Source organism: Pelophylax lessonae (genome assembly GCF_965119305.1).
Source record: "Pelophylax lessonae genome assembly, chromosome: 6".
NCBI classification, from domain to species: Eukaryota; Metazoa; Chordata; class Amphibia; order Anura; family Ranidae; genus Pelophylax; species Pelophylax lessonae.
The window spans coordinates 304812988-304831058 of record NC_138773.1 but is presented as its reverse complement, the minus strand read 5'-3'; the positions used below and the strand labels follow the sequence as shown (position 1 = coordinate 304831058).

Genomic DNA, 18071 nt, shown 5'->3' with positions numbered 1-18071 from the left:
CTGATTGGTGGCTGTGGCGCACATCCTGTGTCCACAATGCAGCAGGGCAAATGCATGGCTATGGAAGCTAGTAGAGATCAGTGGAGTAGCGGTGCCCATTACAGCGATTTACTTTTTTTATTTGCACTAACATAACAATTTTAATACCTGTAATTTTTCTTTAAACCAGCTGAAGGTCGTCACAAATCAGAAGTGGGAGGGCCCTTTGTGGCCCAAACAGCACCCATGTGACATGCTCAGGGTCAGTTGGCACATGCTTTTTTCCATCTTTTATAATGTAATGTACTTATATACAAAAACAAATGCAAAGTGAATGGTAGCATAAAAAGTTTAGAGCAATGTAACACCCAAAGCCCAATTCCAGGAAAATGTTTTTATTTTTTTCCTCCAGGTGCTAAAAAATAAGGGCAGCTCTGGCTGCAATACTGACCTTCATTCCGAAGCTGTTCCCCACAGTTGCTATTATTCTTCCCAAGATGACCTCAAGCATAGTCTAGTGCGCAGCCTAATGCATTACAGTGTGCACCCCAAACCAACATGCATGTAAATATATATATATATATATATATATACTCACAGTAGGACAGTGGATGGTGTCAGCAGAGCAGTGGATGTGTCAGTAGAGCAGAGGTTGGTGTCAGCAGGACAATGGATGGTGTAAGTCAGTAGAGCAGTAGACAGTGTCAGTAGTTTTTTTTTTTATTTTATTTTTTTTTTGATAATTTTTTTACCTTTTTATTTTTTCAATTATTTTTTACATTTTTATTTTTTTTATTATTTTTCACATTTAAACTTTTTTATTTATTTTTTACATTTTTTTAAAAGGTTATTTTGTATTTTTTTTCACAGTTTTACTGGGGATTTTGTGACAGGGAAAGGGATTGAGGACAAAGATTCCCCAGTCCCTTTCTCTGCAGCCTCAGCTGCACTGGACAGTGAATGAATGGGAAGTGCTCTGTGCTGAGTGGCTTCCTGTTCCTTCACAAACTAAAGCATAGTAAGCACAGATTTCTATGCTTCATTGATGAATGAACACAGGAGCGAATGGTATTGACTACTCACTGTGTTCATTCAGAAAAGGAAGGGGTCAGTAAATTACATATTTACAGGCCCCCGCCCCTGCTCTCCTTCCTGTTTTGGGGGAAGGGGGGGCACGGGGGAACCTGGGCAGCAGGGGGGAATCTGTGATGAAGTTTATTGATGCAGTGAAGGTTTCTAAATTGGCGCCACTAAAAAAAATATTTTTGCCTGTAGTGTTTCTGTGCAAAATGTATACAGACAATGGGGTTGATTAACTTAAAGGCAAATAGACTGTGCACTTTGCATGTGCAGTTGCTCCAGAGCTTAGTAAATGAGGGGAAGCTCTGATGACTTCTGTCATCCAATCATCTGCAAGCAAAAATGCTGTTTTGTTTTTTTCCTTGCATGTGATTGGGTAATATTTGCAAAGGGAAGCTTTACCTTAATTACTAAGCTTTGGAGCCAATGGAATTGCAGAGTGCACAGTGGGGTTGATTTACTAAAGGCAAATAGACTGTGCCCTCTATGGGGAAACCCACATCCAATTTGCCCCAGTTTGAACCCAGCCTCAATGGGATTGATTTACTGAAGGCAGTGCCGGGACAAGGTCATCCAGTGCCCAGGGCAAGGATGCCAAGCTGTGCCCCCCCCCCCCCACCTTCCCTTAGGGTTAGGTTCAAGGCGCCCCCCCATCCTTGCAATAAACCATTGCGCCCAGGGCAACCTTCCCTCCTGCCCACCCCTTGTCCCGGCCCTGACTAAAGGCACATAGACTGTTTACTTTGCAAAGTGTAGTTGCACTTTCAGAGCTTAGTAAATGAGGTAAAGCTTCACTTTGCAAAGAATACCCAATCACGTGCAAGGAAAATTAAAAAAAACAGCATTTTTGCACATGGATGATGGAAATCAGCAGAGCGCCTGCTCATTTACTAAGCTCTGGAGCAACTTGGAATTATTTACTAAAGGTAGATATAAAAGGGGTTGATTTACTATAGGTAAATAGACTGTGCCCTCTGCAAGTGCAGTTGTTCCAGAGCTTAGTAAATGAGGAGGAGCTTCACTTTGCAAAGCGTACTCAATCACATGCATGGAAAAAAAAAACAAAAAAAAAACAGCATTTTGTTTGCACATGATTGGATGATGGAAATCAGCAGAGCTTCCCTTCATTTACCAAGATATAGAGCAACTGCACTTGCAAAGTGCACGGTCTATTTGTCTATGGTAAATCAACCCCTTTATATCTGCCTTTAGTAAATAATTCCAATAATTCTCCACTGGTCTGCTGGGCCATCATAACTATTCAGCTGTAAAATACATAGCCATGGAATTGTTTCATGGGGATTCCCTACAAAAATGGCAACAATACTTGTTTTAGGGGATGTATTATTGCTTGATATACTAAAGCCAAATAGACTGTGCCATTTGCATAGTACAGTTGCCCCAGAGCTTAGTAAACGAGCAGAAGCTCTGCTGACTTCCATCATCCATATGCAAGCAAAAATGCTGTTTTTTTTTTGTTTTTTGTTTTTTAAACTTTCCTTGCACGTGATTGGCTATTCTTTGCATAGTGAAGCTTTACCTAATTTACTAAGCTCTGGAAATTGCAACTACAATTTGCAAAGTAAACAGTCTATTTGCCTTTAGTAAATCAACCCCATTGAGGGTGGGTTCACACTGGTGGGAATTTCCAATGGTGGTTTCCCTGCATCCAGTATGCAAGTCAGCAGTTTGCAGGAAACTTGCGTGTTCTGGTCCATTTCAGGTCCGAAATCAGCCAAAAATTCCAACCAATTTCGGACCTGAAACGGTGAAGGGGACACACCAGCGGAGCTCCTGCTGTGAGTCGCTCCTCAATCCAGTGTGAACCCAGGCTGACTCTTTGGTTATAAGGATCTGCAAATGAACTGTGAACTCTGTACATTGGAAGTTTCATGACTTTTATAAGGCAGAGATTTTATAGAATGGGCAAAATAAAAAATAAATAAATAAACATGTACTGTACTGGGATAACTTTCTGGAACCGATTATTTTTTTCTTTTTCTCCATTGAAGCCCCCAGCAAGTGTCAACCCCTGCAGGTGAGTCCTGATCCATGATTTACAACGGTAGCTCGTACAGGTGGTTTAGATAATTACAGATGATCATCATTAACATCAAACACGGCACGAGAGAGCAACAAAGAATTTGCCGTACTTCTGAGAAGATCAGAGGCTTCGCAGGGAAACCTTCCCCACCCAACTCCAGAGCAGGACCGGGTGGAGAGATGAGAGGCAGAATGGAATAATCCAGCTGAGCCTTAGAAGGGTCAGGATCAGATAAAACACCAACATCATTTATCCACAGACTAAACAGGCTGGAGGTGCACTGCACACACATACACACACAGGTGGAGGCTCAGCCATGCATAAAGTCGTCCTTGTGTTTACTACAAAATAAAATTCTGTCCTGGAGACATGAAATCCTATACCTACTTCGCCATTAACCAATAGTGAACACTCTACACCAGCCTTATTCAACCTCTTAAACACTGATGAACCCATGAAATAACTTTCTGGTCTCAGGGAACCTTCTACAATCCATGATATAGTAGCATGATGGTCAGTGGGATGAGTGCTCCTTAAATTTGTGGTCAATTGGAAGAATCCCACTGACCACATGTATGTTAGTGGCTTCTTATGTCAGATTCATTTCTGGTCAAGGAACCCCAAGCAACATTTTGAGAAACCATATGGCTCCTTGGAACCCCCATCTGAGTGTGGCTGCTCTATACATATAAAATACACTATTTCCAGCATATTCTAACCAAAGCACATAATACAGTTTTCCCACACTCTACATCCAAAAACAAAAGACCACTTCATAGTCTGACCAATAGACATGATCATAATATAATTATATTATACCCTATCCATAGGACACTACACCCCCAACATGACCAACCAGTGGACATGATAATATTACAATTCTATTACACTCTATACATAAAACACTAAACCCCCAACATGGCCCATCACTGGACGTGATCCTAATACAGTTCTATTACACTCAACAGTCAGGTCCATAAATATTGGGACATCGACACAATTCTAATCTTTTTGGCTCTATACACCTCCACAATGGAAATGAAACAAACAAGATGTGCTTTAACTGCAGACTTTCAGCTTTAATTTGATGGTATTTACATCCCAATCAGGTGAACGGTGTAGGAATTACAATAGTTTGTATATGTGCCTCCCACTTTATAAGGGACCAAAAGTAATGGGACAGATTAACAATCATAAATCAAACTTTCACTTTTTAATACTTGGTTGCAAATCCTTTGCAGTCAATTACAGCCTGAAGTCTGGAACGCATAGACATCACCAGACGCTGGGTTTCATCCCTGGTGATGCTCTGCCAGGCCTTTACTGCAACTGTCTTCAGTTCCTGCTTGTTCTTGGGGCATTTTCCCTTCAGTTTTGTCTTCAGCAAGTGAAATGCATGCTCAATCGGTTTCAGGTCAGGTGATTGACTTGGCCATTGCATAACATTCCACTTCTTTCCCTTAAAAAACTCTTTGGTTGCTTTTGCAGTATGCTTCGGTCATTGTCCATCTGCACTGTGAAGCGCCGTCCAATGAGTTCTGAAGCATTTGGGCATATGAGCAGATAATATTGCCAGAAACACTTCAGAATTCATCCTGCTGCTTTTCTCAGCAGTCACATCATCAATAAATACAAGAGAACCAGTTCCATTGGCAGCCATACATGCCCACGCCATGACACTACCACCACCATGCTTCACTAATGAGGTGGTATGCTTTGGATCATGAGCAGTTCCTTTCCTTCTCCATACTCTTCTCTTCCCATCACTCTGGTACAAGTTGATCTTGGTCTCATCTGTTCATAGGATGTTGTTCCAGAACTGTGAAGGCTTTTTTAGATGTTGTTTGGCAAACTCTAATCTGGCCTTCCTGTTTTTGAGGTTTACCAATGGTTTACATCTTGTGGTGAACCCTCTGTATTCACTCTGATGAAGTCTTCTCTTGATTGTTGACTTTGACACACATACACCTACCTCCTGGAGAGTGTTCTGGATCTGGCCAACTGTTGTGAAGGGTGTTTTCTTCACCAGGGAAAGAATTCTTCAGTCATCCACCACAGTTGTTTTTCGTGGTCTTCCGGGTCTTTTGGTGATGCTGACCTCACCGGTGCGTTCTTTCTTTTTAATGATGTTCCAAACGGTTGATTTGGCCACACCTAATGTTTTTGCTATCTCTCTGATGGATTTGTTTTGTTTTTTCAGCCTAATGATGGCTTGCTTCACTGATGGTGAAGGCTCTTTGGATCTCATATTGAGAGTTGACAGCAACAGATTCCAAATGCAAATGGCACACTTGAAATTAACTCTGGATCTTTTATCTGCTCCTTGTAAATGGGATAATGAGGGAATAAAACACACCTGGCCATGGAACAGCTGAGCAGCCAATTGTCCCATTACTTCTGGTCCCTTAAAAAGTGGGAGGCACATATACAAACTGTTGTAATTCCTATACCTTTTACCTGATTTTGATGTAAATACCCTCAATTTAAAGCTGAAAGTCTGCAGTTAAAGCACATCTTGTTTGTTTAATTTATCCATTGTGGTGGTGTATAGAGCCAAAAAGATTAGAATTGTGTTGTTGTCCCAATATTTATGGACCTGACTGTACATAGAACACTACACCCCCAACATGACCCACCACTGGACATGACCATAATACAATTCTATTGCACTCTATATATAGAACACTACACCCCCAACATTAACAAGCAGTAGACAGAACAGAATTCTCTGGTACATGATACAGATATAGAAATTCAATAGAAAATGTCTATGAATATTTTTTTTTGCCAGTAATAACAGTTAACAGTTGTGTAGAATCAGTATCTTTGTACACAAAAACAACACAAATTATCAGTAAACTGATTTGACAGGGCTGAAAAGCTTCTGACCTTATTATTTTTACACATCCCTACACACATAGCACAATGTCAGATCGACAACCTAGGTAGATGTACATAGGATGTGTAGGTAAGAGGTAGCATGCGGGCTCTGGACTCTGGAAATTAGCCATTTATAAAGAAGTGATCCTCTTTGACCCAAGTTCCATTGGCTACAATTCCTGGTCTACAACCCCACTGCAAGCTATTTAGTGCACTGATCTAGGAACCTTCCCCTGTGGTCAATGAACAACTATGGCTGTACTTTACCTGATCTACAACAAGTCTTGAGGCACCTATTAGCATTCCCTCTTGTTCTGTAATTTATTTCACCCAGCAGTGAGATCTCCCTGCCATAAATTCCGACTTCGTTCCTGTCCACCCAGGAGTTTTAAGTGTTTCTGTGTACCATTGTGTGTTCCAGGTTCTCCGGTCAGATGCTCCATATTTTAAAATTAGTTAGGGACAGTGCAAACCCTTCATAATGAGCACATTAGGTGCACAGACCAAGAAACTCAATGCAGAGATCTCTCCAAAAGAGACCCCGAGAGTCAGGAAATGTCAGAGATGTTGGCTGACCACTCTTACCTCATGGGCACATGAGTTACATGTGGCCTTTTCGATTCTGTTAGGAGGACTTGTGCAAATTAGGTCATTGATAACTGTGCAACAAAAAAAATGTTTTAAAAATGTGCGTACTCACCTGCCTTCCCACTCTGTTGTTATGGAGCCTCATGCGGGCGTGTATGTCTCTGTAAAGTTCCCGGGAATCCAAGAAGTCTTTGGAAAACTTCTCCCCGTATTCCACATCGGGGCTGCAGCCTCCCCATTCCCAGGAGTCCTGTGGCCCTGGAACCTCAGCAGGCATGTGTTCCATTACACCATGGACCATCCCCTTCCCTCGATTCATTGCTTCCATCTGCAACCTGTGCAGCTTAGCTCTGAATGCATCTTCATCCCCTCTCCTCTTCTCATCACAACTGCATGACTTCAGCTTGCCCATGGCACAAGCATTGGACACCGCATGGACCACTCCAGCTGCCGCGATAGCATAGGCGTAGGCACTCTCCCGGAATCCTGCGGAGAATAAGGATGATAAATCTCAATTCTGACAATCATTTTGGTCTAAAAAACACAACATATTGCCTCTAGTTAATGAAGCTGAATTCTAACATGCAGAGGCGTAACTAGAACCTTCAGGGCCCCGGTGCAAGAAACCATGAAGGGCTCCCCGGACCCCTGGCCGGGGCCCTTCCCTTCAAGCCTGGGCTCTTCCCACTGATCCTGGTGCCCTTTACTCTTGTTGCAGGGCCCTTTATTATGGTCCTGCAGTGGGCCCCCTTCCTGCCATCTTGGGGCCTCCCCACAGTGGTGGAATGTTAGGGCCCGGTTGCAAGTGTGACCTTTGCGTCCATGGAAATTCACCCACTGGTGTCAGTAATTTTTATTTTTTGGTATTTTAATTGTATTATTTTTTATTATTTTATTTTATTTTTTTACAATGTCACTAACTATGACTCTGTCCATTCAGAAAAGGAAGGAGCTGGTAAATTACATATTTAACAACCCCTTCCTGGTTCTCTATTGTGACACATCCCCTGCAGCAGCCGGCAGGAGAGGGGAGGGAGCACAGTGGGGGGTGGGGGGGGGGGGCCAGGGGAGCACACAGGGGCCCAGAGACAGCAGAACACAAGTGAACTGGATAGGAGGAGTGGTGGGGGGGCAGCATACAGAGGAACCAGTCTCTTCCATTTTCCTCCTGCAGCTACAGGAGGAAAAAGGAGGACAGTGATTTCTCTACATGCTGCCCCCGCCGCCCCTCCTATCCAGGTGTACAGGGGAGCTGCACAGGCCTCCTGGAGCATGGGGCCCGGTTGCAATTGCAACCCCTGTAGTTACGCCCCTGCTAACATGCAAATTAGCATTTAGCCTAAACCCGACACTCAGACGAATTGTTGCCTGGACCCACCCTACTGCTGTAAGAACTCTATTTTACCACCCTCTCCCCCCCCCCCCCCCGTCCCACGGATATTCTACTAAATTCTAACCCTACAACCAGATGGGGATGTACACATGCCCTGGCCGTGGCAATTTTAACTTAGCTGGCAGAGTCTGACAGGCTGCACCGCCTGTTAAATTCGCCCATTGAGGTCAAAAGGAGAATGCAGCAATTGTGACCCAATGCTTGATTTGTGGTTGCAGTGCGGTATTTTAATACAAAATTCCAATTGGGATTTAAAAAAAAAATCAGCCTCTGCCCCTCCCCATCAGAGCAAACATTTCAGCACAGTACTTACAGCACTCTGTAGGGCCCTTTATAAAGGCTCACTTGTCTACTGCCTAACCTTGGGTCTGCCAACTGACACTATGTCTAGGATGCTGAAGAATAGTAAAACTGTCAGTTAAGAAATCCTTCAATTAATTTTTTTTTAATCCTGACAACACTTGCTATATGACATAGTTACTCAGGCAGCATATGGTGGTCATAAAGCTCATGACATTCAGCCTGACACCTCTGCTATGAAACTTCTACTCTGACAGGGAGAGAATACAAGTAAAATATTTTCAATAAATTCAAATAATTTCAAATAATTTTGGCAAGATAATTCTACACTTTATTACCAATTCACTTGAACTAATTCAGATAAATAAAAATGCCTGGTTCCATTTGATGAAAACATTTTTTTTCCATCTTTTTTTTCCAATTTTGCTCATTGACTATATTACCACTGCAGCTAACATCTTGTCTATGGAAATCCCAGTCTTTCCATTTTATTATGTTATCATAGTCAAATATTGTTTCCACAATGGTCAGAGAGAACTACTGTTCCCACAATAATTGGTTGTGGAGGGGAAGATCATGGCTTCAAAAAAATCTTGGATATAATGGCACCTTCCCCCAAATAGGAACATTTTGTAAAAAAAAGAAGGGGTTTCCAGACCTACCAAAAAAGGCAGGGCTGGAAACAGGGGGGATTTAAATGTGCCTCTAGGACAAATGTATAAAGAATCCAAAAAAGTAAAAAGTAGTAACAAAGTTTATTAAATATACATCAATAAAAAAAAACATACATCACATCATGGGATATGTTATGTTATCACTGATAAGCATGTCATAGACAAGACCAAAGGATCATTGAATTTTAGTAAGCCCAAAAGGGCATTATGTAGATTTATCCATGTATATTTAATAAACTTTGTTACTACTTTTTACTTTTTTGGATTCTTTATACATATACAAATCCCCTGTTTCCAGCCCTGCCTTTTTTGGTAGGTCTGGAACCCCCTTCTTTTTTTACAAAATTGTTCCCACAATAAGTAGAATGAAGGAATGATCCCATAATGGTCAAAACAAAGAAATGCCCTAACAATGGTTCTCGTGAGGATCAGAATAAAGAACTTTTTATTTTTTTTCCACTATATTTTTAATTGTTTTAATCAATCTTACAATACAATTAGTATATAAAAAAAAAAAAAGAAGAAGAGAAGATCTACCGGTAATTCCTTTACCATTCAATGTAACTTTTTTATTATATACCCCTAAGCTTGCTCCCTCCTCAATAGTAGGGATTGCTCCCTTAGTGGCATTAAGTGGATTTGGAACAATTGTATTTCTATGTTTCTTTAAAAGGCAGTCTACTCTGTGAAATAGACGTGTCCAAGGGTCGTCTATAACTTCTACTCCTGTAATCTGGTTGATGAAATGAAGTATCCTTAACCAGTATGTACGTATCTTAGGGCATTCCCACCAAATGTGTATCATTGTACCTTCCCCTCCAGCACAATTCTGACTTCTCTGGTTGACATCGGTGTGCAATAATTGGTGTTATATACCATCTCGCGAGACATTCATATTTCGTCTCGATTGTATTCACGTCTCTAACAGTTTAGTGGACGGCTCTCAGTACAGTTTTCTCTCCCTGAGCCTCTAAATTAACTCTAAATTCCCTTTCCCATTTTTCAATAAAAGGAGGGTCTCCTCAATCCGACCAGATCAGTGAGTATCTTATATACTTGGGACAACTCACATCTTACCATCATTTGTGGATCACATTGTTTTTCCATAAGGAATAGTTCCTTTCCTGATCTGATGGGTTGAGGCAGAGATCCTACAAAATGAATTGCCCATAACTCCAATCATTCAGTGTTAAATTTCTCTTTGTGTTAAATTCATCCAGTGGCATAATCCTACCCTTATATATGATGTCTTTGAATCCTAAATCTCTTTACCCTCCCCCAAATTGTTTCTCTAACCCAGGTGCAAAAAATGTTGCCCCCCTAGTGGAAGTAACGGAGAGTTGTATTTCCACATGGCCCGCTTATAAAAAGCATCTCATGTCTTACACACCACTCTCATCATTTTGCGTGTCTCCTCGTGTATTTCCCTATATTTCGGTGGAATCCAAACATTTCTATCTAATTGTGTTTGACTTAATGACGTTTCCAACCCTACCCATCTTTTTCTCTTTTTCCCAAATCTCTTTGTCCAATTTATCATTCGTGAGAGTACAGCTGCTGTATAATATCTTTTTTAATATCTGGTACCCCGAATCCCCCTTCTGATTTATCCCTGCTGAGAGTCGTCCACTGCACTCTAGATTTTTTTCCTTGTATATATACAATATATAACATAGCTTTTAGTGTGTTAAAATAGGCTGGTGGGATGGCAATAGCTAGCATTTGGAATTTATAAAGAGTTTTAGGTAAAATTATCATCTTAAAGCGTTCCACCTAAAAAAAAAAAAAAAAAAATGACATAAACATACCCCCGGGACAGTCAGGGCTAGTACATTCCACAATGGATAGCCTCTGAACTGTCCTGGGTTGCACTTACCTGCAAGAAGAAATACTTAACTTGAAAATGTCTTCTCCAGCGCTTCCATCTCAGGTGTGGGCAGGTGAAGCCAGCGCGATCCTCTTCTGCGTCCTCTTCTGTCCTCTTCGGTCCCACGATGCACTGCACCGGCCCCGCCGTCACTTCCGGGGCTGCAGCGTCATCCCTGCACAGCTTCTGGGCATGCCCAGAAGCTGTTTAGCAAGGTATGACGGCGCCTGCACCGGAACTGACGTCGGGGCCGGTGCAGGCGCATTGATTCCTGGGAGCGATGACGTTCAGCTCCCAGGAATCATTGCAAGCCAGGAAGTGACGACGCGGGCCGCGGCCGCCGAGGGGAGGAAGAGGAAGTAAGGTGAGTATATTTTCTTCTAATCCAAGGTAAGTAAAAAAAAAAAATAAATGTGATTATCCATTTCTTTTTAAGGTGACCTGGCACAAGAAGATGGACAGAAGTGTAATTTTAGGGTGGAACTCCACTTTAAGCATAATAATTCTACCCATCCAAGATATTGGGCGGTTCAATAATTTTCTAAAATTTGACTTATTCTCCTCCAACAGAGGTATATAGTTGGTCAAATATAGGTTTTCAAACAATGATGTTATATTTATCCCAGGTATTTTAATTTAGACTTCGCCCAAGTAAATGGAAATTCCCCTTTCAGGGCCTGTTCTTCTTTTTTATTCAGTCCGATGTTTAAGATTTCCGATTTAATTGGGTTCATTTTAAAGTTAGACAGTTCTCCAAATTTCCTCATCTGTTTAATGACATTTGGCAAACTAATTCTAGGGTTTCTCATATGAAATAAAACATCATCTGCATAGGCTGCGACTTTATGTTTGTCCTGTCCAATCTTCACCCCTTTTATATCTACGCTGTTCCTAATTTATGCCAAGAGAGGTTCCATTGACAGGACGAACAACAACAAAGGCTAAAGAGGACAGCCCTGACTATTCCCATTCCACATCTCAAAGCTAGCAGAAAGGATACCATTGACTTTTATTGAAGAAGTTGCACTTCTATATAAGGCTCCTATCCAGCTGTTCATCCTGGGGGCCTACCCCTAGGTGCTTTATTGTTTCAGTCATGAAGTCCCAGTCCACTCTGTCAAATGCTTTTTCAGCATCAATTGACAGCAAGAGGGCCGGGGTCTCAAGTTTTTTTGACCAATGTAATAACAAGAGCGCAGTGGCGGCTGGTGCTCCATCAGTCAGGGGGGGGGGGGCAAATAGACCTTCTCCCCCATATAACTCCAGCCTGCACCACCACATCTCTCACCTCAACCCCCCCCCCCCCCCCGGCCCGCCAGTTTTTAGTTGTATACCCATCTGGGCTGGGACTTTTTCCTTTTGATGTATTTTTTTAATTATACTTTTTTTAAAAGATAATTTATAGACAAATATAGAAAGATTGTTCCCATTTAAATGATGCTAGTGGATGATGATTCTCAACACATTTCAGAGATCATAGACCTGCTTCATCAGGAGATACCAAAGGGTAATCATTTACAAACATCTGTAAATGATTGATAGAAATAATTATAAAATAAGTACAAATATTTGTAAATGATTAATACGTGTTAAAAAATAAATAAATAAGTGTTACCTTTTATCAATAATGATATGATATTGTAGACACACTGTAGACTTCTGTATCTCCTGATGAAGCAGATTTATGATCTGAGAAACACGTTGCGAATTATCAGCATCCCACTGCCCCAATCTGCCTCAAGGGAATGGGAGCAATCATCCTATATTTGACTATAAAGGCTCTTTGATTGACTGGCCAAGTGGGTAGTTGAGGGTGTAACCAGAGGTAGAAATGCGATTTAGAACAGCCTTTCCCAACCTTTTCAACACAGAGGAACCCTTAAAATAACTTTCTGGTCTCAGGGAACGCCTGCTAAAAATTACAATCTACAACTCATGATACATTAGTGTGATGGTCAGTGGGAAGAATGCTCCTTATACTTGTGGTCATTGGGAAGAATTACCCCGTAACAGATCACTTAAAAGATCAATGGTATCAGTTGGAACTTAAATAAGAGGCAGAAATGTATCATTGCTCAAAGAACCCCATGCAACCTCTGGAGAAACCTTAGGGTTCCATGGTACATAGTTACATAGTAGGTGAGGTTGAATAAAGACAATAGTCCATCCAGTTCAACCTGTGTAGGTGTGTGTGGCCGTAATCATCTCACATACTCCTGAATGTTCTGATCCTTGAGATGTAAGTCTAATGGCACTTTTCCACTGCAAGTACCGGCTAGTACCGGCTCGGCTCTACTCGGCCCTGCTTGGCCCGGTTTGCTTTTCCACTGCGGTACCGCATGGTATAGTGTCGGAACGGTTCGGTACGGTACGGTATAGGTTTGCTTTTCCACTAAAGTAGTACTAAAGTTAAGTGGGTGGGATAACAACGGGGTGGGTGTGATTCTCTGACCAATCAGTGGCTAGTAGTGACTGCATGCAAAGGATTGTGGGATATGGTACCAGTTTGGTACCTGTTGGAACCACAATCGAGTAGGTACTGTTTTTTCAGAGCCGTACTGTACCGTACCGTTCGGTTCCATGCAGTGGAAAAGCAAACCTATACCGTACCGTACCGAACCGTTCCGACCCTATACCATGCGGTACCGCAGTGGAAAAGCACAAAAGCGTGCCGAACCGGTACGGTTCCATGCAGTGGAAAAGCGCCATAAGAGTCTTTTGAAAGCCACCATACTTCCCGCAGAAACCACCTCTTGTGGTAGAGAATTCCCCAATCTTGTAGCCCTAACAGTAAAGAACCCCCCACGTTGCCTGAGGTTAAAACGCTTCTCCTCTAATCGCATTGTATGCCCTCGAGTCCTCATGTAATGCCTTCGACTGAATAGCTGTTTTTCTATGCCGAGATCCCCATTGAGATATTTATAAATTGCTATCATGTCCCCCCTCAGGCGTCTCTTCTCCAGGGAGAATACATCAAGCGATTGCAGACGCTCTTCATAATTAAGGTACCCTTTTCGAGAACCCCTGTGTTAGAACAACTGACGTATGTGACAATATAAACACTTTTTTCCTTTTATGTGTCTTTAGGGCTCAATCATTCACACTTGTGGCAGTCCTTGCCGCCCCCCTGAAAAGCGATCCATGGTGAATCGCTTTTTAGAGGGCGGTTGGCAGATGGCTGAGAGGTGATATGTAGTCTTTTCACTGCTTTTTTAACCTCACAAAGCCTTTTGCTAGTAATTAGAGTCCACCCTCTTTGCCCCTGCACATATGCATTACGTGGGTGGCAAGAGGTAATTTACCATCCTATCATGATGAGTGAACAGATTCTCAAATGAAGCAAATGCCGGAATTGCAGATTTGTTTGCCATTTAGCTACCCTGCTGATTGAACAATCACTATACATCGAATGGTGGGGTTCAGTTTTTCTGGCCACCGCCTGAAGTTCCTTTCTGTTCGCAGCCACCACCTGTGCCCTATAGCTGCTTCCAAGTCAGTACATTTTAATCAGTTATTTTTCAAGTTTCAGCATATTCTTATGACCATCATTTTCTGCAGTATCTGTTTGCAACGGATTGGCAGAATGTTGAGCTGTTTCTATTTCGGGAGAGCTGAGCGTGGCTGGGGCTCCTCTCATTTCACCGTTGGATGGCAGGCAGAGCAGAATTTGTTGTTTTTTCAGATTCTGGCAGCTCTTTAGAATACATTCTTTACATTAATCCTCTTTATCGAGTCTGTTTACCAACCTTCCTGTGCAAAGTGATTGGAGGGAGAGCCAAGACCTTCACCGTTTTGCTTCCTCACAATTCCAGAGGGTGCTGGCCCAAACATGTCTCCCCTATCCATCACCTTCACCACCCCCACTCACCAGACTCCACCTCGGCTGAGAGTATACCTGCCTCGGCTGAACACCAGCCACGTATCCCAACTTGTTCCAGTCCTTCTATGCACCTTCTGTGTGCCGGAAAAAAAATATATACTTAAGTGTGATGGGTTTAAAGATGAACTCTGGGAAAAGAACTGGATAGATATGCAAAATACATGTATGGGAGCAGTTTTACCTGTAAAATTATTCGTAATTCAGTCTAGCCAGTCCTCAGATTTACACAGTCCTATTAGAGAGTAGGGCTGAGCTTGAGTTTAGTAAGAACTTGGGTTTGGACCGAACCATGGAGGAAGCTCTTACTCCTGCCCACTACCACCCAATCACCTGCAGCCAGGATATTCCCTGGTCTGCAGCTGCACAAAGGGGGTGGCCTAATATAGCCATAGGCCATTGACCTAATATGACCACCATCATGTGACTTAGTTTAACCATAAGCCATGGACTTAATATGGCCAATAGGCCATCTGACATAATTTAGCCATAGGTTATGGACCCAATATGGCCACACAGTCATGTGACTTAGTATAGCCATAAGCCTTTGAACGAATATGGCCACATGGCCTTCTGACTTAGTGTAGCCATAGGCCATTGACCTAATATGGCCACATGGCCATGTGACTTAACCGGTTGTTGACCGCCGCAAGTACATATACTGCGGCGGTCAGCCCCGGCCAGGCAAAGTGACGTACCGGTACGTCACTTGCCTGTCACTAGTTTGTGAGCCAATAGCGGGCGAGCGCGCGCCCACCAAGGCGCGCGCCCGCCCGGCTCGTTCCCTCGGAAGTCCGTGCGTGTTACCGGCGAACCCGATGTCCGCCGGTCACTCGGCGATCGTCGGTGGAGAGGGAGAAAGGCAGGCGGCTGATGTAAACAAAGCCGCCTGTCATTCTCCCCTGTGTAGGAATAGTGATCATACGGTTCTACTATGTAGGACCGTTGATCACTGTTCCTACACCACAGAGGCGTAACTAGAACCTTCAGAGCCCCGATGCAAGAAACCATGAAGGGCCCCCCAAACCCCTGGCCGGGGCCCTTCCCTTCAAGCCCAGGGCTTTTCCCACTAATCCTGGGGCTCTTTACTCTCGTTGCATGGCCTTTTATTATGGTCCTGCAGCAGAAACCTTTCACAAGTTCTGCAGTGGGCCCCCTTCCTGCAATCTTGGGGCCTCTCCACAGTGGTGCAATGCCAGGGCCCGGTTGCAAGTGTGACCTTTGAGATCCTGGAAGTTCACCCACTGGTTTGCTACCGGGCCCCCTGGAGCATGGGGCCCGGTAGCAATTGCAACCCCTGCAACCCCTGTAGTTACGCCCCTGCTACACCAATAGCCATGTCAAATCACAGTTAGAGGCACGCCCCTAGGGACACACTTAGCCCCTCCTTCCCCAATAAAGTTAACCCCTTCCCTGCCAGTGTCATTTTGCAGTAACAGTGCATATATATACCACTGATTACTGTAGTAATGTCACTGGTAACCCCAAAAGTGTCAAAAATGTCAGTCAAGGGTCCGATCTGTCCACCACAATGTCGTAGTACCGCAAAAAAAATTGCAGATCGCCGCCATTACGCGTTAAAAAAAAAAAACATCAAAAATGACAAAAATCTTTCCTTTTGTTAGTAAACGCGTTAACTTTTGCGCAAACCAATCAAAATACGCTTTTTGCAATTTTTTTTACCAAACATATGTAGCATAAAACAAATTGGCCTAAAATGTTAACACATTTTGATTTTTACATTTTTTTGGGGGGGAATTTCATATAAAAAAATTTGAAAAATATTGTTATTTTTGCAAAATTGACGCTCTTTTTTTGTTTATAGCGCAAAAAGTAAAAATCGCACAGGTGATCAAATACCACCAAAAGAAATCTCTGTTTGTGGGAAAAAAAGGACTTCAAATTCGTTTAGGTACAGTGCCGCCCGACCGCGCAATTATCCGTTAAAGTCACGCAGTGCCGAATCGCAAAAAAAAACCCTGGTCAGGAAGGGGGTAAAATCTTCCGGGGCTTAAGTGGTTAATATAGTCACAGGCCATTAACCTAATATGGCTATAGGCCATTAACCTAATAGAATTTCCCCTGTCTGCTTATGATTGCTGTTCACTTCCTACCTTGGCCTAGACTTCTGACCAAGGTTCTGTTTAATGACTTGGTACTTTTCTGCCTGCTAACCTCTGCTTGTACCTGACTTTGATTCTGTCTACAATTCGTTGCTTCGCTTTTTACCTGCTACCGACCCTGCTTTGTGTTCTGACTTTTCTTATATGTGAACTTGGTGTATCTTAGGTGCATTCCCAACTGTACTTCTGCACATCTGATACCCATACTCCCGAGTCACAGTCACCAATTTCGTCACCCAGGCACTCGCACCCTCCCATTTCCCTTGCAGGCCCAGGCTTAACTTCAAGGGGTGCTTGGACACCAATTGTACAAGAGGCCACCCTCGTCATCCTTGCTTTTCACTGGCTCCTGACCCCAGCTTGTTATCTGAATTCTGAACCTGGTATTTCCTCAATTCATTACCAGCTGTACACCTGAACATCTGATACCAGACCTCCCAAGTTCTATTTATCAGTTCCAGGACCCAGGCACTTGTGCCCCTTGACCGCCCTTGCAGGCCGTGTCCTAACTTCAAATAGTGCTCAGATGAGAATTGTGCATTAGGCCACCCTCGTCATCTTTGCTCTTCCCCTGTTAATGACCCCAGCATGTGACCTGACTCTGCTCCTATCCCAACCTATTGTACCCTCAGTGCATTGCCAGCTGTATCCATGCACATTTAAAACCAGCACCCCTAAATTCCAGTCACCAGTTCCAGCACCCAGGCACTTGTGCCCTTCCATTACCCTTGAAGGCTCTATCTTAACTTCTAGGGGTGCTCGGATGGGAACTGCAAGAGGCCACCTTCATCATCTTTGCTGTTCAACTGCTACTGACCCTGGCTTGTAAAAAGGCTTCTATGCTTTGTGTATTCTCAGTACATTAACAGCTACACACCTGCACATCTGATACCAGGGTCCCTAAGTTCCAGTTCCGGCACCCAGGTACTTGTGTCCTCCAATTGCCCTTGAGGACCCTGTCTTAACTTCATGGATTGCTTGGATGGGAATTGTGCAGAAGGCCGCCCACATCATCTTTAATGTTATTGTTACTGACCTTGGCTTGTGACCTGACTCCGCTCATATCTGTACTTGATGTATTCTCTCTGCATTACCAGTTTTATCTTTGCACATCTGATACTAGACTCCCCAACTTCCATTCACCAGTTCCGGCACACATGCACTTGTGCTCCGCCACTACCCTTGCAGACACCATCTTAAAAAAGGTCTAAACGCTGAAGCTCCCCCCAGGCCCTCCTTATACTTACCTGAGCCCTTATCTCGATC

At 43.1% G+C, this 18071-nt stretch overlaps 1 protein-coding gene across 1 annotated transcript in view; it reads right to left on the bottom strand.

Moving 5' to 3' along the window:
• WNT10A (Wnt family member 10A) overlaps positions 1–18071 on the bottom strand; it is a 109896-nt gene that overhangs the window by 15857 nt on the left and 75968 nt on the right. Inside the window, exon 3 of the mRNA XM_082260107.1 lies at positions 6684–7057. Coding sequence (XP_082116233.1) covers positions 6684–7057 — 374 coding nt within the window. The remainder of the gene's footprint in view (positions 1–6683; positions 7058–18071) is intronic.